Consider the following 22589-nt stretch of genomic DNA (forward strand, 5'->3'; position numbering starts at 1 on the left):
TTACTTATTTAACTATTTTTATTATTGTTTTTTTGTTTTTTAATATATAGGGTAGTCAAAATACTACTAATTACATAGGTATGTATGTGTGTATGTATGGTGTGTGCTTAAACTAATGTTCCACCTGAAAAGGCGGAAGTCAAAAGCATTTAAAAAAGAACGAGTAGATGAATGAAACACGAAAATAAATAAATATAATTACTTTCGTGGATATTTTGAAGTTTTTTGTTTTTTAATGAAATAGTATGGAGCTTATTCAAATGAAATATTGAAGACACGTCAATCATGGGATTAGTAATACTAGCCGTATTTACTTGAGGATAGATTTATTGCCTAGCGTTATCTTGCATACTCAACGTTTCAGCTTATAAATGTAAAATTTGATGGCGCACATTTTAAAGGATAAAAAAAAAAGAAATTACTAAACTAACTACACATTCAAATAGCACGAGTACATGTATAGTCGGCACACATGCACAATTAAAAAACAATTTGCACACACATCTACATATGTACATATGTGTGTATATTGTAAAAAATAGTAGCTAAGTCTTTTTTAAGTGCAACTGGATACCGTAAGTTTGCTTAAAGCTTTAATTTCAACGCGATTAATGGTAAGTTTTGCAAACCCTTCTGTATATTACGCAATACAATTAAACGTTTATTGCTTAAATTAACTTAGAAATTAACTAACTACACGGACGTCGAGTTATCTGCGTGTGTACATGTAAGACGTTCTCACGCATCACTGCTGCTGAATGTCCGACTGCGACTGTAGCGACGTGCCGCCGCCGCCACCATTGCCACCGGATCGCCGTCTGCCGCAGTGAAGTCTGGCCATTTAAGTATATCGAGTAACTTGAGTTTCAACTCCGTGGTCGCCGGACGCTCGGCGGGTTGTTTGGACAGCATCAACTGGAGTAGCTCGTGTTCGTTGGGATAGTTATGTGGAAACTCCTGTGGGTAGTTGCCATCACGGAGCTGGCGCAACGTTTTAATGCGCTCCATTTCGGTGCCGAAGTATACGAGCAGCTCGAAGAAGATCAAACCCAACGAGTAAATGTCCACTTTGAAGTCGTAGTGTTGGCCACGAAGCTGTTCGGGTGACATATACAAGTGTGTGCCGACTTGTTGTGTGTGGCGTGCGCACGATGGCAGACCGGTGGTGTCGCCACACTTTGTCACCATGTTCGGTATGTCGGACATGTCGGTGACGAGTCCAAAATCACCGATTTTTATTTGACCATCTTGTGAGAAGAATATATTACTGGGCTTGAGATCGCGATGTATGAGCCCCTTTAAATGCACATAGTCCACCGCATCGACTATTTGGTGGAAAATGCTGGCGATATGATTCTGCCGTGACTCACAGCGATTTTCGCGCAACCAATCGCGTAGACTCTCCTTGCGGCATAACTGCATTTGTATGTACAGATAGACCTTGTTTTGCTGCGGCTTGGGTGTGGCTTGCAACAATGCCGAGGCCGGCAACAGTGCTTTACTATTGTTGCTATTCTCAATATTTGTAGCAAATTTGCCCAGCTCTAGAGAGGCGGGGCGTGGTTTGCTTTTAGTGTTTGTTGTATAGTTGTTGTCGTTTAATGAACGTTCCAAATCTTTTGAAGTCCACACGTCACCATTCGTTTGGGCAGCACAACCGCTATCTTCGTTGGTTTCGTCACCGTTCGCCGAACGCACAAACTCAATTTGAAAGGAGTCGGAGAGTTGTGAGTAATCCATATTCTTGCCGTTCTTCGGCAAACTCATATCAAATGAATTGGAATGAATGTCAATGGAAATGGAATTTGTATGCAACTTCTTGCCATTCACTTGCTTGTCCTTTTTAGTGCTATTCGTTTTGCTTTCTTCCTCGCTGTCGCTATTGCTCTCATCATCGATTTCATCGCTACATTTCATTGCCAGCGACTGTGACTCTGAGCGAAATATAATGCATGAATCGTCGTCTTCATCTTCTTCAATGCAATTGTCATGCTCGTGTTCGGAACCACAGTCCGTATTATTCAGGCTAGACATCCAAGAGAGCAATTGACGCTTTCGCTCGACCTGCAATTGACGTCGCGGCGGCTGCTGTGGCAGTGAAGCATTTTCGAAGGAAGGCAGTGTTGTGCCGTCGGGCGTCTCAATTTGTATGGACATGGACATCTCGTGAGCCAACCACTTGCTATCCTCTTCTTCCTGCCAGCCAGGCGGTGGGGTTTCAACCCAAGCCTATGAAGCAAAAATTCGATTTAAGCAACTAACAATCAGGTAAAAACTATTGCACGAAGAAACTAACCTGAAAGTAGCGTACAATATTCTGATGTTCGCAATTGGCCAAAGTCTTCACTTCGCGCATGACGCGTTCGCGCGATTCCTTCTTATTTGGCAAGGTTATACGCTTCACGGCGTATTTGCAGTCATCCAATTTGTTTTTCGCTTCGAAAACAACACCGAAACCGCCGCGCCCCAAACAACGCATCAAATCGAAATCACCCTGGAAGCGCGAACTGAAGTGTTCACCCGAACAAGAGGTAGACTCTGAAAGTGTACGATGCACATTGGCGGAAGCATTCGCAGTGCCATTCATGCAAACATTAGTGGGACCCAAAAGTGCAACCGTGGACTGTTCGGTCGCCTCATAAGCGGTGGGCACTGGCACATGACGTTCAATTACCAAAACTTCTTGACGCTGTCGTTGTCCCAAAAATAGATTCACTAGAACTGCAGTAGTCAAAGCGATTACAACAACTTCCTTCCACCAAAACCATAGTGACAGTATGACAACCTTCACGGGTGCATCGATATCGTCAAGACTAAAACCCAAATCGACGCTACCGGAATGATTGGTGTTATTCACAGCATTTTCATTATCATCACTATCCGCATTATCCTCTAGATCCAAATCTCCTTCTTCATCTTCTTCTGCCTCGTCTTCCTCTTCCTCATCGGTTATGCAGCGCACATTTTCGTTGCGATTCTTGTCCTCACGGGTATATAAATAAAAACCATTGCCATTAACAAACTCTGAGGCATTAAGTACAGATTGTGCTGACACCGCGAATATATCTTCATCATAGGGTACCAACTCATTGCCTTTCATAGCTTCATTTGTATTCGGCAGTATGGTAACAGCATTTGATGACTCAACCGGCTTGCCATCTGTTAGCGCCTTTTCATTCTTTATTAATGCCAAAGAATTACTACTAGCTGGTATGGGCCGCCAAGGTATTACTGGCATCGGGGAGTCGGTTGTTAGGTGTGTGTATAAATTTGACTGATCGTCGATCTCACGGCGCAAAGTAACCGATTCCTGTGTTAAAGAAGATATTACAAGTACATGTGTAAAATATGAAATAGAATTTGGAATACCTGTATATACAATTGCTTATCATACATGCCGAGATAAATCGAGGGACTCAACGATTGTATGGGCGGATCAAATATATTATCCGCATGGTCCCATATCCACTGAGCGGAGCTAAACAAATCGATCGTTTCTAGCTCATCATCTACGCCAATTTTCCAACCGCTCACAATGGGATGATCAAACTATGTATAGTTTCAAATGATGATTTTATTAATATTCCCATATAACCGAAGTTACGTTTTCCTAAATAGGTTACCTTGTATTTCCACAGCATTGCATTCGGATCTGTCTTGCTGAATGCACAAATTACACCCTCCGGCACCACCACCTTTATATCCAAATCCAGCATGGCCATATCCATGTCGCTGTATGGTCGATCGTGGCATTCAGCCGGTCTAATCATATTCAACTCGTGTTGACCCACACTGAAATTCCAACGTTCGACACCGGTACGCGATTCCACAGCGCGTACAGTTTGTGTCTGTCGACGCACAACAATCACATCATCAATGAGGGGATTGTGTTCCATTTGCGCTTCATCGCCACTAATTGTATTACCATTTTTATCGTCGCCAGTTGCAGGCTCTCTTGCGTCTGTTGAATTAATGCAGCCATTCATGGAACACTCATACAACAGTTGGCCCGTGCGTACGGATACACCATATGTGCGTGTCTCCTTGCCACCCGAAATGACCAGATCATCGGAGAATTTCGCCGAAGAGCTAAGCAAATTTTCGGTGGTTATCGGTATAGGATCAATGGAGTCACCATCGAATTTATAAATGCCCCCACTCAGGGAAGGTATCATGCGCACGAATTGCCCATTATTTGTCAATTCAAGACGATGTATGCTAGACGATATGAGCGGTCCGGGACCGGTTGGCACGCTCCAACGTAATTTACCACCTTTACTGACGTCAAGTGCGGACAAACGGCCGTCTAGCGTTGTTATATACAATAGTCTGAAATGAGATAGTGCATTTACATAAGTATATTTATCAGAAAAGATTAAATAATTATTTTTATATGAAACTCTGATATTTGCCACTTGTTATTATTCATCACAACACGAACCAGAATAGAAAGAGAAAACAAAAAACAAAAACCAAAAGCATAAGCATAAACACATTTATACACATTCATTAACATTTTTATTTAAACAATTTTTTCGTGTTTACACCTCCACATTTGATTTTCACACTCGTTCAGTTGTTTGTTCAATTACGCTTATCGGTTCCGCACAAAATAAGGCAACTAGAAATAAATGATTGCTACATGTGTATGCATATGCTATAGTGGTCCGATATCGGCGGTTCAGACAAATGAGCAGTAGTTGCCACAGCCATTTGATCGAAGTAACTGGAGCTCACCCGGATTATTATACGACCAAAGAGTGTCAACCCGGCACCATTCCTCAAAATTATTTCAGGAATGTTTTTCTGCCGTTATGATAACAACAACAAATGAGAAGCTTCTTGTTAAAAAAAAGATATGCAAAAATTCGGAATCAATATCTCAAAAACTATAATAGTTTAACCTATTAAAACAAAATGCAAAAATTTCGCTGATACTCGCTTTGTTGTTTGAATTCTTATAGTTTTTATTACGGCAGCAATAATCGTGCATTTTCAGCACGTTACGTTTGGTAAATGCAATTAGTTGGTGCATGAGTCATAGAGGCAATTTACGTTTGCAAATAGTAAAAAATTATTTATGAACGTATTAGTTATCAGGCTATCCCGAACACAACTCAGTTACCTACATATGTATGTATGAAAATGTATGTTAACACACAACTTTAAAAACTGAAAATAGATGAGATATTTTTAACACATCTTAAATATTTCAACACCTTTTTGTAATTATTCCATAACAATTATTTATATACAGATTTTTTTCAAGGGCTGTGTGTTTCAAGGCCACCTGTTTGGTTTGTATGTCACAATTGCCGATATACATACATTTTCACAAAATGAAATTAATATTTGTAATTTAATAAAAAAAAAAATCTAATTTTATTATGCATAAATATGGTATCTTATGTTTATTTATCGGCAAAAGCTACTTCCAGTAATCTGAAATTGCATCAGCAATATCTGCATCAATATTGTTACTTGCTCTGGTTTTGTATGCATGTAATCAATGTACGAGTATAAACATTTATGACTCATCTTCGTAGGCATCACACACTTTCCCGACAAAAGCGCGCCAAAACCTGCCCCTTTTTCTGTATGCCCAAACCACTACCGGCAAAAGTTTGAGCGCATGAGTTTGCATTGCTGATTTCTTTGTATAAACAGTGGCTTTGCTCTCCATTTCGAAGGTTGTTTCGTAAATAAACCTTCGAATTGCAAAAGACCACATCATCTTCAAACATTTCTTTTTTTTTTTTTTGTTAAAAGAGCGCAGACGCCAGTTTCAACATTATGAAGGTGCTCTTCCTACCATTGCATCAAACTAATGTTTGTTGGTATGGTGAAGGCTGGTCATCTGTTTTACATAAATTCAGCCAACCTCCAAAAATTACGTTACCGAACGAGAAGGTACATGTATAAATTATGAAAAGCACTAAAAAGTAAAGTCAATTCAATATGGGCAATATAATTTCACTAATAACGCTCTCCGGCTAACTGATCCATACTAAAATTGCTGGTGAAATTATGTTTTTATACACAAATATAGTGTGTGTAGATGCATTATTTACTTTCCATTCAGCTTTGGATTAACTCACACGGAAATATTTTTTAAAATTTGTCTAAATAAAAAACTTACATACGCTAAGTTACTTTCTTTAGTTAATTTTTTTTCGTTGACTATTTAATATTAATTGGAAAACACGAACCAAACTAATTCATTGGAAAATTTAAACATATTAAACAAAAATTATTTAAAACACTACCACTATACATTGTATTTTTAATTTTGATTGTCAAACGTGTAATATGCAATATAAATTGCAACTTCAATGGCCCGCATAGTTATCACAATTCTCTATCCAAAAATATAGCTGATCAAACGATAAAATCACCATATAATGTATGGGTATTGACTTATGTGTACATAGATATTTCTAGAACATTTTAGAAATGTCTGTACGAATGCTGTAATGTGATATTGCAATTTATAAAGCATAATATTTTGCGGCAAATTGTGAGAGAGTTATATGCAAGGAATATACTAACCTGCGTCCTATAGTGTGATCTGTATTATCATCGTCACAGTACGGGATAGCGACAGCGCGGCGATTTAGTTGCAAAGTCTGTTCATCTATCGGTACTGGGTTCTCAGCTCCAACACTTCCAATAATATTTGTCATTGTGGCAGCAGCAACAATTGAGGTGATCATCGTAAGTTGAAGTAATGATTTGCGGCACTTCCTGACGACATTCAGGTCTCTTTGAATGCCCATATTATATGATACAACGCCGCAATGGACACCACCGATAATTTAAGCGGCGACTGTGGTCAGCGCGTATAGCAAGTACAAAAAAAAAAACGAAAAGTATAAAATTTCACACGCACGATTTTATGTAGCAGAAGCGAAGCGTGTACGAAGCACAATGGTTGGGTGAATAGAGAAACGTATGATGATAATTAGGGATAGGCGAAGGAGCAACGTGTGGAGCACCCAACAATAATGGTGCCCTTTTCCACATCACTTAAGTTTTACGTTTGTCAACTTATGTAAACTATGGATTGCAAAGCCTTCTTTTTTATATTATTATTATTTTGCACTATGTAAATTAAAAGTAGGAAAAAACAAAATAGTATAATATGATCGAAACAGTGAAAACCAGCAAAAACAACCGATTCAACGACGAAGTTTTGCAATGACAACTGTGAATAAACTGTCAATGTTATCAGGTGGCATAAATTTCCTAGTATTTGCTTAACGATGAGGAAGTGTTCCGAAACGGGTAATTTTTGTACAAAATTATATTTAAAAAAACGATTTGTGAAATTAAATGGCTTTATTTTTATTTAATGTAACGAAAAACAATTTATTAAGATGCAAATTATGACATGATATTATACCGACTATACCGAGTAATTGGTTTTGATGTAATTATTAGCTAGAAACTATACTTTAAATTAAGGCTTCATGAACCATTATCATACTCAATTAAAACGTAAATTCTTATTAACTTTTAAAAGAATTTTTTTTAAGTTTCTCATGTGTAGACAAATAAATTTAAAAACGTGGGTGCAACTGAAGCTATAATACCCTTCACAGAGACATTATTCTTGGTATAAAAATATCTTTATCTTGAGTTTGTATAACACTTACATTTACTTACATATGTATGTATGTATACTTGTTCTCCTATTGGCACGGATTTTTATACATATGTACGTTACTTTTTGTACGCCCCCTAGTTACTTATGTAGTTCATTTTAGAACATTTTATCGTTATACGTATTTGAATATGGCGACGGAACTAGAAAATCATTTACTTAAACTGGACGCAAACACAAAACTGTTTGCCCCTTTTTCTTAACTACAGCGACGACATTAGACAGTATGTCGGACGCAACAGACTTCAGACACACACTGACCCCCTCTAGAGTGGCCTTTGAGCAGCTTCGTTCAACTCCTCCTTATCCAGAAGCCACTCCGACATAACAAATATAAGTCCAGCATTCAACGAATGTTGTTGTTTTAACGGTTTGCTAATCCCCGTTAGGATGGTAAGGGTCGTTTGCGTTGTCGTCGAGGTCATCTAACGGTAGGCCCAGGAAACGTGCTGTTTCGACGGGGTCGGACCAAAGAGAGGAGAGTGTTAGGTGAGTGGGGTTTGTAGGGCATGCAAAGAGGTGGCCAGTGTCATGGGGAGACTCGTTGCATGCAGGACATACGTTAGGTATGTCGGGGTCGATTCTGGATAGGTAGGAGTTTAACCTGCTACAGTATCCAGAACGAAGTTGCGCTAGGGTCACTCGCGTTTCTCGCGGCAACTGGAGCTCTTCGTCTGCAATAGGTGGTGGTTTGACTCCAAGAACGCCATTCACGGGAAGGGAGTCGGTGAAGGTGTTGATGACTCCACTGTGAATGACGGTCAGTACCTGTCGAAAGTCTGTTGCGTCCGAAGTCCGGTCGGCGTACTGTTCGATGTTGTCGACGTAGTCGAGGAATGACATTTTTATGCTCCTAGGAGGCGGTTCCGCTCCAATCAGATGGCTGCAAAGGTGATTCCTACGGAAACATCCCAGTAGGAACTGCCTGGAGAGGAGTTCATTATGCTCCTTTACAGGTAGCATGCCCGTCTCACTGTGGAGGTGTTCAATGGGAGACATCAAAAGGCATCCCATCGTGGTCCGGAGTGCTGTATTCTGGCAGGTCTGAAATTTCCTCATCTGCGTACCACTGCATCCAGGCGACCATATTGGTAGTGTTGCGTAGTTGAGGACCGGCCGGCCGATTGCCTTTTAAGTTGCCAACAACGTTTCTTTGTCTTTTCCCCATGTGCTGTCGGCTAGCGACTTGAGGATTTTGTTGCGGCTCTGTACCTTGGCGATAATCGCGGTCGTATGGGTAGAGAAGGAGCATAGACTATCGAGGGTTACGTCTAAAATCTTAGGGTTATTGACAGTTGGGATTTTGATGCCATCGACTGCAATATTAAGTTCAAGTCTATACTCCTTCGTCCAGTTAGTAAATATGATCGCTGTGGATTTGGTGGGGGAAAGTGTGAGATTTCGTGCAGTGAGGAAACGAAAAAGGTCGGAGAGGTAGTTGTTTACTTTCGAACACATGCCATCGATTCCATTGCCCGACGTCAATATCGTGCACCCCCTCTGGTGAGGAGAGTTATCGGGCGATAAGATTCCCCTTTGTTGGTGGGTTTCCCAGGTTTTAGTAGTGGCACCACTCTTCCGATTTTCCACACATCGGGTATTTGAAGAGTGGTTAGTGACAGGTTGAGGACGTTGGTGAGATAACTTACTCCCGTCGAGCCTAGATGCTTTAGCATTAGTATGTTGATTCCATCAGGGCCAATGGATTTGGATGATTTTGCTTTTTTGATGGCACTCTGAACCTCCTCATCGGTGACAGTAAGCGGCGCACAGTTGTTTGGCATTTTGCGCAGCCGTCGATTAACACATCTCTTGGCTTTGTCTACCGAAGGGTGCAGTGTAAACTTCCGGCTAAAGTAGCTGGCGCACTTCTTCGGGTCCGAAGAGGCATGACCATTGAAATGAACTTCAAATCAGGGTCATGTCTCTTCGGATTAGACAAAGCTTTGACAGTAGCCCAAAGCGATTTGACGTTCGCCAACGCATTCTGAGAAGCCGACCCAATTAGCTTTATTAAAGTTAATGAAGGTACGGTTGTCCACAGAAACGAAATCAGGAGGCTTCTCGATCGAGCATTCAACAAATCTCGGTATGTCGCTAATCACGTCTTTGAATGCCCAGCTAATCTCACTTATCTGACACTACTCTCCTTACGGGCCGACCCCGTCGAAACAGCTCGTTCCCAAGGCCTCCCGTTAGATGACTACGTTGACAACTTACTTTAATCTTACCAACCAATCGGGGATTAGCAAATCGACTCAGCTCATCATACATATCATTTACCAGCGTACATATATATTTTACAGGGTCTCCGACGTTGTACATCCTGAACAGAATATGAATATGGCTATTGTAGCACCATACAATTTGTAAGGGCTGCTATCAACTCAACCATTCTGGGCAAGAGAATGAAGCAAATGGCTTCAAATGTACTGTCAAGTTAAAACGCTGATAACAAATGCAGCAAATTTAACCAAGTGTCTGCTATCAAAAAGTGTCAACAAAAAAACCTTGTTGTCCCCGAAATAATTAATTAACAATAATCCATAAGTTCCGATTACCTAAACTCGACGGTGTTTTCCAATGGTACTTGACATTAGCCAACTTTACATAGTCGCTTTTATTAATGTATTATAAATAAAATGATCAATTTCAAGATTTAATTTAAGTTATTATTAAATGTAATTATAATGTACGAATAACAATTTTATTTTTACCACAACTGTAATAATTTCTTTCATTAAATTTGTTCAAATGCCGCACGTGCATTGAAACTGATTAAACAAAAAAATTTCGTACGATCTTTTTTCCAAAAATCAAATAAGCAAAAAGTAACATTTTCAGAAGGTAATAAAAAAAATTGTGAATAATACAAAAACACATATGTATGTACGTGAATAGTGAGAAATGAGGAATGCTACAAATTAGATAATTTATGATTTTTCAGATGTTTCCGATACCACAATGTTTTGTTTAAACCTATTTAATTAAATATTTAAATATAATTATTGGGAAGTAATAGCGGGTTCCTCGCTTTTTGACTTGATACAATCATTTAACTTCTCTTTGAACTGATTGGCTAGATCGACATTCTTGAAACGCACCGCCAATTTTTCCACTTCGCCTTCAGACGATTCGGCATAGTTTAAGGCTGCCCAAATAAAACTTTTTGGGTTGTTATTCATGTTGTTAAAACTGAAATCCGCACCAACTGCATGATTCAACACCAATTTGTGTATTTGCTCACGCCGCATCACCAGGCGATATGTATGTTTGGTTTTGTGTTCCAAAATTTTTAGCTCACCAACGCCTGCACATAAGATATAACATATATTTACTTTACTGAATATGAAATTAGGGGTTTATGTATATATTTCTTACCGCGTTCCTTCCACTCTTTCGTGTTAGCATCGTAACGGTAAAGTGTCGCACGTTCACCGAACAATTTCGTCTCGTCTTCTTCACCGGTACTTACTTGAATTTCATCTGGTAATGCAATTATAGGATCATAATGTGGATCATAGTTTTCATTATCATCATTTTGCGTAGAATCGTTAGCGTTGCCGTCTTTCGACGTGTTTTGCACCGATTTGGCGAAGTTAGAAAAGGCATTTTCATCGGTTAGACCAATGAAACCGCCGGGACCTGGTTTTGCTGATGGTTTGTTGGTGGTGGCGGAGTTCGCCTTCGCAGCTAAACTGGCAAAATCAGTCGCGCCAGCTTTGTTCGAGAGATCAGCAAAACTTGGTGCGGCTACGGTTTGCTCCTTTGGAATACCACCAAAAATGTTTGCTTCTGTGTTGGGTTTTGCGGTATTTGCACTATTACCACTGCCAAAGATAGAGCCTTGGGTGCTAGCGGCGTTTCCAAAACCAGAAAATGTTGAACTGCCAAATATCGAGGTACCTCCACCAATGGTATTCGCTGTCGAGTTGCTTGTGCTACCAAATATCGATTTGGTTGTTGTTGTTTCATTACCCGAAGAAGATTTACCATCAAAAATTGAACTGGAGCCTGAACCAAAAACTGGTTTCCCACCAAATATGGATCCACTGCCAGTGTTGCTGGCAATACCACCGAAAATAGTGTTTGGTTTCTCGTTTTCGGATGTGGTAGAATCAGCGGCCTTAGTTAAAGAATTGGAGGCATTGCCGAAAATTGAGGGTGTTTGTCCAAAAATGGGCTTTTTATCTACATAAGAGAAAAAATATTAATATTTTTAATAATTGGCCAAAAATTGTAGCATGTTGTATAAATTCCCCTCTAAATAACACACAACTCACCTCCGCCACCACCAAAAATGGAGCTCCCATTCAACCCGCCAGAGCCTGCATTATTACCAAATAGAAATGTTCCACTTGTTGCGCTCGTCTTATTTTCATCATCTTTTTTGACATTATTCATAGCTGCGGTAAATGAGAAGCCGCTGGCACTTTTTTCCCCAGTAGCACCGAAAGCTGTTGAGTTCACGCCAGCAAAGCCGGAAAATATATTCGATTCACCCGATTTAGGAGTGGGTGTAATGTTGGTTGAAGTAAGCGTTGTGGCTGCAGGTGAGGGTACCATCGGTGAGAGAGCGCTTTGCTTCAGGAGTGAACGATTCGCAATGACCGCACTATCGGCTTTGGGTAATGACAAAACGGGTAATTCGAATGGTTTTAAAACATTTTCATTGTCTTCAGCATTAACGAATGTTTCAGTGGTTTTTCGTACAGGAAAAACAAATGTATCCGGATCACAACCACGACAACCAGCACAAGGTGGTTGCGCTGTAAAGAACTCATAAGGTAATTGCAATTTATCAGCAGTCATCCTATCTGCCTCCGACAAAGCAGCTGGTGGAGTTTCAACCTCCTTTTCGCTCTCTACAATCTCAGTCATATTCAATGTTGTATTCGTAGATATGCTACCGGTATTTTCGATGGGAACAGCCGTTCCCGCGATGGCACTTTTCACTGCATCCATAAAACCTTGTGCGATATCTTTATTCTTAAAACGAAGTGAGAATTTTTCCAATTCAACGGTGCCCTCACTAAAATCGTTCACCACAAATAGCCACGATTTGTCATCCTTGTGTTTGTACTCGACTTCGTCGTTCAGCACATGATTAAGGCAGATTTTCAACACCTGTTCACGACGCATTACCACTCGCAACTTTTTGGTTTGCTTGTGACGCAAGATCTTAACATCGCCTAGACCACGCTCCTTCCATTCGCCATCGACAAAGCGGTATAATTTGGCACGATGCACATAGAGTAATTCCTCTTCCTCTTCGCCCGTTTTAACGTCAATCTGAAAGGGTGATGAGAATAGTATGAATAGGAAATATTATAAACAAATAAAATATGTCAAAACAATTATTACAAAGAAGTAACTATGAAAATAAAAGATTATTTAATGTCAAACAAACACATGTAAAAAAAAAGATTTCAAATTAATCAAAATGAATTTTAATACAAACCAAAATTCTTTATTTAGTTTCTGCTAAGAAATTTTTAGACAGTTAGAATTTTAAGCAAAGGAAATGCTAATATGTTTGAGAAAAATAAAAGCAAAAGGATCGAGTAAGAGAAACACCACTTGGAGAGAACAAACCTATTCCCACTCAATTCGACATTTCATGCTACTAACCTTATCCGGTAGCGGTATAACCGGTGTGAAGTAAGTGTTGTTCTCCTCCTCTTGGTAGTCACCATCTTCACCGTCGTCCGCCGCGGCATCTGCATCACCACCGCCAGCGCCGCTCGACTTGCCGGGACTCTTTGGCTTCAACGTGAAATTGAAATCTTTTTTATCTAAAGAAAACATTGATGTGGATTCTCCACCGGCACCGGAAATTTTCGACTGCGGCTGGAATGTGAATGCTGGCTTCGATGTTGTTGGTGCATTCGTTGAAGTTGCCGGTGTAAACGTAAAGGACTTGGGGGCGTCAGTGGTGCTTGTATTTGTCAAACCGCCAAATAGAGATTTACCCGGTTCGCTTTGGGCGCCACCGAAAACAAAACTACTTGTAGGCGTTGTTGTATTCGAGTTTGCTGTAGAGGTGACAGCGGCGGCCGCATTAAAACCAAAACTGAATTTCTGCGCTGGATTTGAGAGTGCAAGCACATCATTCGCTGATTCCTTTTTAGGTACTGTATCGTCTTTGGGTGCATCACATGCCTTGCAGTAAAGAGCGTCAGCTGTGTTGCCTAAATAGCAATCCTGACATGTCCAAGAACCCACTTTCGGTTTAAATTGATCACCGAAACCAGATTTTGAAATCGTCGTCGTAGTGGCGGCGGGTTGTGGCACCGTTGCCGTGCTATTCACATTTTCTGCAAGGATACTTGATGTAGCAGCAGGCTTACCGAAAGTAAAACTATTAGCTGCTTGCACTGTTGCCGCTCCACTACCATTCGTTGCTGGTGAGAAGCCAAAAACAAATGATGCCTTTGGTGGATTAGTTAATAGAACATTTGTCGTATCTTTTTTGGGCACAGTGTCATCCTTTGGCGAATCACACGCAATACAATATTGTTTGTCAACAGTATTTGATATGTAGCAAGCGGAACAATCCCATGAACCGGCTTTGGGTTTGAAAGCATCACCAAAACCTTTAACGGCCGCTTTACCTTCCGTTTTTTCTGTTGATTTCTCCTTGACCTGTTTCCCAATTGCAGCGGCGGCGCCAGCGCCGGCGTTCTCATCAACTTCATCGCCCATATTTGCTTGCGCCTTCAATACGGCCTCATGGAATTGTTTGCAAGTGTCGGGTAATTTGAAACGCACCGTTAACATTTCGGTAGTCAATTCACTTTCCGAGTAGTCTTGACCGGCCCATGTCAGCGCGGTTTGTGAATTCTTTGCATATTTGAACGCGGTGTTTTTATACAAACGCTGATTGCAGCAGAGCTTATGTATTTGCTCACGTCTCATTACCAAACGCACTTTATTTACGTCATCTTTGTCCTGTAGTAATTTCATGTTGCCAATGCCGCGCTCTTTCCACTCGCCTGCCTCTTTGTCGAAACGCAAGAGCTTGGCACGATGCTCGAACAAAACAATTTCATTCTCCTCACCTGTGGAGACTTCCACCAAATCGGGTAATGGTATTACCGGATTGAAAGTGGCTGTTGGCACATATTCATCCTCCGCATCAGAGGCATTCGATTTGTTCAATGCGGATGAAGTCGTAGACCCAGCGGCTGCGCCACCAACGTTTGTTGCACTGCCATCAAGAACGCTAGTCGCAGCCGAAAATGCTGGCAGATTCCCAACACTGAATGGCGACGAAGTGGTGACACCCGATTTGCCCAAATTACTGAAGATGTTGGCAAAGGGTGATGAAGTGGCAGCCGTGGTGGAGTTCGTCGCAGCTGAGCTGGGAGCGATTGTGGCTGCACCACCTTTGTCGAAACTGAAATGAGCGAAAGGCGAGGCTGTGGATTTTGGTAGCTCGGATTTATTTTCGACCACAGCATTCGGCGCTGCAGCTGCTCCACCGAATAGCGTTTTGGAAACGCCGCCGGCGCTTGATATAGCACTTGTAGCGACAGAGGTTGGTGCCATAGATGTTTGTGCTACAACGGTTGGTATTTTTTCAGCGTTGGTCTTTGTAGCTGGTGTGCTGGTAACGAAGTTGGATACTGCGCTTTTGGTCAAGCCAAATGGTGCAAGTTGTGCAGGTTGGTTAAATTTATTCTCTTTAGTAGTTTGTTCTTTCGTAACGGTCACCTCTTTTTTGTTATCCAATTCTTCGGCTTCTTTTTGTGCCTGTTTGAAACAATCGAAGAATTTCTGTGCTGACTCCGGTAACTTGAAACGAACGAAAAAGCGCTCTGTCTTCAACTCCTCATCAGCGAAATCGTTGGCCACCCAAATGTGTCCCTTCTTTTCATTCGCCGGCGTTGTTAATATAAGTTCTTTGGTGATTTTATGATTGGCACATATTTTATGTGTCTGATCGCGACGCATGAGTATTCTTGAGAAACCTTCCTTATTTTTCAGTATCTTTATATCGCCAATACCACGTTCTTTCCAGTCCTTATCAGCGAAACGATAGAGTTTGGCGCGACAACAAAACATTACATCTTCGTCTTCCTCGCCAGTTCTAACCTCTATTTCATCAGGCAATGGAATTATTGGCTTAAAGTCAGGTCGTGGATCGTATTCTACTTCCGCTTCTGCACCGCTCTTATTCGGCTCACTTGAAAAACTGTCCGATGTTTTATTCAACACCGAAATGCTCTCTCCTGAACTATTCTCTCCAGCTGCAGCAGCAGCCTGAGCTTGGGCCTGCTCGATTTGTGGCCTAAAACTGAAAGTGCTGGTGCTGATTGTACTGCTTGGCGTAGTAGAGGCTATATTCTTTCCGCTAAATATGGAGGTTGTAGAAGATGTAGGCGTTGTAAAATTATTGCTAAAAGTAATGCTGAATGGACTTTGTGTAGTGGCGGTGGCACTTCCGAAAGCGAAGCCAGTAAAACCGCTGTTGCCTGTGGTAATGGTATTTGTAATGGCGTTAGCAGGTGTAGCTTGCGTTGATGTCTGTGCTACATTTGACTCTGTTGTGGCTACGAGGCTAGGCTTGATATGATGCGGTGGTATTGTAACGCTCAATGTTGGTTGTTGTGCCAACAAGGCTGGCCTATTTGGATTTGGTAACGGGTCTGAACTGGTGATTACCACATTGGCTGGTGGTCCTTTTTCAACTGGTTGATTATTAAGTACTTTATTGAATTGTATGGGCGCAGGGGTCGGTGTCGACTGTGAGGAAATTGCTGGTGGTAAGCCTACAACAGTTGGGGTACTTGTTATGGCAGGCGCTAACGATGCCAACGGCATTGGCACTGACAGTTGTGGCAATTGTGGTTGCAACGATGGTGGGAATTGTGGTGGAATTGTTGGTGGTTGCTGTGGTTGTGTCAGCAAACCATACAGATTGCTTGGGCGACCATCCTGTGGCGGTGCGGGCAATAATGGCGTTGATTGTGCCATGCTAAAGCTCAAATTGGCATCCATATATGGCATGGGCAGCGCATTACGTTGACCTAGTAAGTTTTTAACAGAAGATTGTTTTTTGTTAAGAAGTTAGCTTAAAAAATGTGTTTTAAAAATACTCACCCAACATACCGCCGGCAGAACCAGGTGGACCAGGCGGTTGCGACATCATGTACGGTTGTGGATAGTAATTCATTGGATAATTCGGATTAAACATGGGACTATTGTATGCAGCTGTAGCCATTGGATTCGGCGGTAAATGCATTGAGTTTCTTTGTTGGGCTGCTTGTTGTTGAGACTGTGGGCCTGCAACAAAGGGGCTTTGCACGCCAACGGGTGGTTGCGTATTGGGTCCATTACCAACGCCGGGAAACATGCTACCTGCAGCATTCATGTGCGTTTGCGCAGGCGGTTGATACAATTGATTTTGCAATGCATCTTCGATCATATAGAGATCATCGAGCACATGAGATGCATCATCACGTGATGGTGGATTTGAAGAAACGCGTGTCCGTTTCATAGCTTCCTCAAGGCCAGCAATTTTATCCTTAAGTGAAGTGATTTCCTTACGCATTGATAGCATTTCTGGTTTAATCGTGTCAACGAGTTCCTCTTTAACAAAGGTTAGTGTTTTGGCCATTTGCTTTACTAAATTCTCCATTTCAGTATTACGAGGCGAGGCTATTAGCGCGGCAGCGGTTGCTTCACGTCGAGAACGGTTTATTGCTGGTGTAGCAGACAAGGATATATCGTGGTAGAACTCGGCTTCGGCGTCTTCGTAGGTGCTAGAGTTATTGTGACCGGTGGCTGGGCTACCTTCATTAATGAATTTCATAGTAGCCTGTTGCAATCTTTTCAATTCGGTATGTATTATGGAATTCAAAGGATGTTCCGGGTTTGCTTCTGTGTTTTTCAACAGATTCAAAGTCTGATTGAGGCACTCACTTGCACGATCCAAATACATTCGCTTTGCTTTCTTTGGTGTTTTATTAGCTTCGTCCAATTTGCGATATGCTTCTGCTTGTAAATATGTCGCAAATGGCAATTGTACGCCAGTCAATTCTTCGATTAACTCTTCATATTCGGCTTTCTTGAAGTAACGCGAAGCTAAATATGAAACGGCATCCTCTGCTGCATTAGAAATCTCGCGCTCAACAACGGAAGTTTTGGCTTTAGTATATTTAAAATATTTCCGGAATGGCTCTAAAACGCCTTTATTGTTCATTTTTACCATGTTTAAACCATACTTATAGATATTCTCTGCACGTGCCTCCAAAAAGCCTTTCTCTACTGGTTTAACAATATCCTGTGCTCGTGCAACAAATATCTGCCCCAATTTAAACACGATAATCATGTCAATTTTCGGCCCATTAACACCGCGCACAGCTTCTATACCATACTGTAGGTTGGCGCGTAACTCGGCTAAATTATCCGCGCTTAGATTTTTGTAAACTTGATAGGCAGCTAGCCACCAATTGGATTGTTCCTCGGTGCATAACTGCCCCTGCAAATTAGCGAATGGCAATATGCGTGGACGTCCGGAAGCGCTGCGATTGCCCGTGTTGTAATTGTCAAATGTTTCGCGTTCAACTTGCAGTGTACGTTTGGCTTGTATTGTTGCCGCATATAAAAACGTATCCAAATCCAATTGGTTTAAAGACTCTGCACCACAAAATGCCAAGTTTTGTGTGGAAAAATTCAAACCACTAAAATATTTAGCACGTACATAGGCGAGATTATCATTACCCAAACATAGGTAGACCAAATGTTGCAAAGATTGTGGTTTTAAGTACTGCGCATCCTCTTCATAGCGCTCAACGTCGGCGTAGGTGGGCAGCTCAAACACGGGCTCGGCTAGCTTCGGACTCTTGATTAACAGAGAACTTTGTTCTTTAACTTTTTGATCACTGTTGCAGTAGAGCGCAGCAAATACGTTTCGCCGCCAAGTTTTGTCTGAACAAATTTGACGTATTTGCGACAACAACTCATCGCTGTTGCTCCACAACGGTGGATTGTTTCCAAGCAAACTATTTATTTGTTGGTTGGCATTTTCTTTGTCAGTAGTCAACTCGTCTGCAATGCATGAAAGCAAAGTACGACCAGCCTAAAATTAAGTAACATATTTGCATTATTTACAAATTATAAAATTGAAATTAAATTGGAATAACATACGATTTTTTCATAACCAAATATTTCATAACAAGACAAGAAAAAACTTTTCGATGAGTGAAATTTTTCAACAAACATCCAGAATGTTGGAAAGACCTTCGGTGGTAATTGTTTGTCAACATCAACTGGTGACCAACACGTCAATAAAATAAAAGACGATTAAAATCAGAGATATTCCTGACATCGCTGGAATATCAGACGGATCAGTTAAAACCTTTTTAAAAGATCAATTGGGCCTAAGAAAAAAGAAAGTACGATTTATTCCAAAATCTGTGAAGTAATGTTTTCCAACTACCAGGATGTCATGAAACGTATTACTGGCGTTGAGATCTATGCTTACATAGATGGAAACGGTGATCAATCGGCCGGATATCGTGTTAATGGTGAGCGAAAGCCGTAAAACCCAAAACTGTGTGACTTCTGGATATTCATCAAACTAAGTAAATTGAAGACATTAAACGTGAATCGCTACGCGCATTGAAGGCTATTGGAAATTGACTTTAACAACTGTTTCGAGGATTGGAAAAAACGTTGGCACAAGTGTATTGGGGCCCAAGAGGAATTTCTTTGAGGGGGAGCGACAAAGATTTTGAAGAATATATGAAGAATTTTGAAATTATGAACAAAGTCATACTATTTTTTACTCATAGTAGTATAGAGACAGACGGACAAACATCGACTTAGCTCGTATGTTGATCATGTATGCTAGAAAATTCGTATCAAACTTAATATACTTATACTATACAGGTTGCACACTTTTCTCTTACCTGTGCGCAACGGAAGGAACCCTCGCGATTCCACAACTGTATCAACTGCTTGCCTTGTTCGTCAGTATGTCTCATCCATGGTTCGCGATTGTCTGGCACATCTGTTTGGAAAGCAAATAGTAATAGTGGTAACACCACCTTTACAGTTTCTTTCCACTTGTTTTTGTTTTGTAAAAGTTCGCGCTTGAAGATTAAGGCTGTCGCATAAATTAGCATCTGACCGCGATAATGGTCCAAAAAGAGATTAACCAATTCACGTTGGGCGCACAATTTATCCGACAACTGTGTGACTTTGAAAAGATATTGGTCTAAATTGAAAAGTAAATTTGCCGTCTCCGTTACTCCACCAGTCGCAGAAGCGGCCGTTAATGTGAAACTGATGTTGACTTGTCGTTCCAGGCAAATAATCATTAACAACCAAAACTCCCAATCCTTCTTCGTGTTTGGCATATGTTCATATTTGTTCAGCACTAACCATACGATATTGTACCATTCGCTGCTGCTGGAGAAATTGTCATGCTGATTCATCTCAAAATTGTATACATATTTGAAGGCGTCCAAGACTTTATTTTGTTCAATGTAATTGCGCATAAGTCGAACACGTAATTGCACATCGTTTGGACGAGCACTTATTTCTTTCAAAATTAAATCCTCAACTTGATTCGTTTCCAGATTATCTTTGTTCATCAATTTCAAGCGCAATGAGAATACTGCATCATGTTGCACCTTCTCCGACTCAGCTAACTCACACCAATATTTAGCTTTACTCACATTCAAGTTTTTATCATCCAACAATAGTTGACAAACATCGGCCAAAACCTCGGGTTGTTTTGAATTTAGTTGTAAAGAACGTTGAAAGGACTGTAGCGCCTTTTCTGGTTTCTTAAGGCGTTGATAACATTGACCAAGTAATTTATGCGCCTGATCATTGTCTTCTTTTACGTTGAGGTAGGAACACAGATATTGTTCTGCGGTGGAATATTCGTTGATTTTGTAATAAAGTTTGGCGATGGTAAAACTTCGTAACTGCCGCTAAAATTTAAATTATTCAAAAAGAAATATTTTATTAAAAATGAAAATCATATATGTACATATTTAAGGAAAAATTGCTTATATGTCCTATAATTGAAACTTTATAATAATATACACCCAACTCTTTTTTTACACGGTTGAAAAAAAAATTTTTTTGTAAAAAAATTTTAATTTACTACGGTTTTTAAATCACTGTCTTGTAATTATGTGTTTTTACCACACTTAGCACCATTGCTGAAATGAACGTACATAGTAGTAACTGGGAAATCCCCTTATTCTATAACTCTTATCTACACATTTTGTTCGCATGATATTTACATTGCTGAAATGGATGTCTCCAGCAAATATACTGACTTTATTTAGTCCAGTTCGTCACAAACAATGGCGCTTGTTATCAAGTAGCGACGAATAATTTGTACCAATATTAATATTTTTCCTTATTTCTATTCTAATTTTTCTGTTCTTAGTTCTGGATTAACAGATTTCTTTTGTATTTTGCTTAATCTACCAATTTTTCACCTGTATGAATTATGTATTTTAAATTTTAATGCTCAATAAAATGCCATATGCATATCCGAAATTTTATAGTTTTCATCATTTTTTACACGGTTTTCAGATAACATGGAACGTATACCCCCTTTTTCTATAGGAAACGCCTCTTTTTTTACACGGATTTCTGAGGAACGTACATATCTACCGTGTAAAAAAAGAGTTGGGTGTAATCACAGTTTACAATAGGAAAACAGCCAAATAGCATCCAATTATATTCATACAAGTTTTTGCGTACCACTATTATATATAAAAAACTTTTTTGGTACCAGTTTAATAAGCTTCTACAAATTATATTTAGATCTTAATAACTTATGCGAAAGTTTTTGTTTCTGAAATAAAAAGAAATTATTTTCATTCCTTGATTTAGCAAACCCTGGTAAAAACAACCGCCGAAATTTTTACATCGAATCAACTCTGCGTTAATAACGGCTAATAACGAATATTACTAAAAGAGAAATATGAAGGAAACATAACCTCATTTTACATAAAATATTTGGTAGTTTTAAATATAATTTAATATAAGTAAATAACCCTGATTATATATTTTAATTTGCACATGCAATAACGATTTCAGATATAAGTCCTACAATCCCATTCTTATATTTTTTGACAACGCCGGTTGGTTGGAAGCACACAACTAAACATACAAATTGGCGCCGCATTGCTGCGCCGCAAAATAAATGCATTAACGTGAATACAAGAAATTTTATTGGTTTTGCACATTTTAATTAAATTATGTAACATAAACATAAATATATCTAAACCAATAGAAATGTTATGATACTAGCATGGCCTTGCTTTAACACATACCTCAGACTCGGAACGCAACTTCGACAGTGCAGTTCGCACATGGGCATCCACTTCTTTTTTAGTTTTGTACATTTTTTGCACACACGATTAAGCAGAAATCAACAAATCGTCACTAGATTTTTTCTTCCGATAATTACTTTCTTTCGTCACTTTTATATTATATTTTTGGTCGCAATGCAATTTTTTCACTTCGTACTCTCTGATTTTCGATTATTCACACTTTTGTAGCAAATGCACTGATATTCAATTTTATCCGTCATAAAACGTTAATGGGAAAAACAAAATAACTTTTTCTTTATTTTACGCTATTACACTCTCACTGACAAATTTTCCCATGTTCGGCGCTTGGAAAAATTTTTGCAAGTGGCGGCGTTTCAGCACTTTCGGTATCTTTCCATCGCGTCAGAAAAACGGGCAGTTGCTAGCTGTATTGTTTTGACATTTTGTAGAAATCCACACATAGATGCCGCCAATCACATAATAAAGGACTTTATTGATAATTATAAAATATGGTTAATTTAAAATGACAAAATCAATTATTTCGTTATCCATATTAAGAAATAATACTTATTTATCCAAATAAATGTAATACAATCAATATAATATCAAGGATG

At 40.0% G+C, this 22589-nt stretch overlaps 1 protein-coding gene across 1 annotated transcript; it reads right to left on the reverse strand.

The window, feature by feature from the left end:
* Positions 1-22371, reverse strand: LOC105226553 (E3 SUMO-protein ligase RanBP2). The gene is made up of 12 exons (XM_049447056.1): positions 21976-22371; positions 19582-20613; positions 16769-18749; positions 13295-16695; positions 11947-12955; positions 11045-11854; positions 10672-10973; positions 6550-6815; positions 3624-4329; positions 3370-3549; positions 2297-3310; positions 1-2229 (listed from the first exon to the last, which is right to left on the reverse strand). The coding sequence occupies exons 1-12, from the start codon at positions 22045-22047 to the stop codon at positions 739-741; spliced, it is 12264 nt and encodes a 4087-aa protein (XP_049303013.1). The 5' UTR covers positions 22048-22371; the 3' UTR covers positions 1-738.
* Positions 22372-22589: the final 218 nt, after the last annotated feature.

This window comes from Bactrocera dorsalis, chromosome 2, assembly GCF_023373825.1.
Source record: "Bactrocera dorsalis isolate Fly_Bdor chromosome 2, ASM2337382v1, whole genome shotgun sequence".
Classification (NCBI taxonomy): Eukaryota; Metazoa; Arthropoda; class Insecta; order Diptera; family Tephritidae; genus Bactrocera; species Bactrocera dorsalis.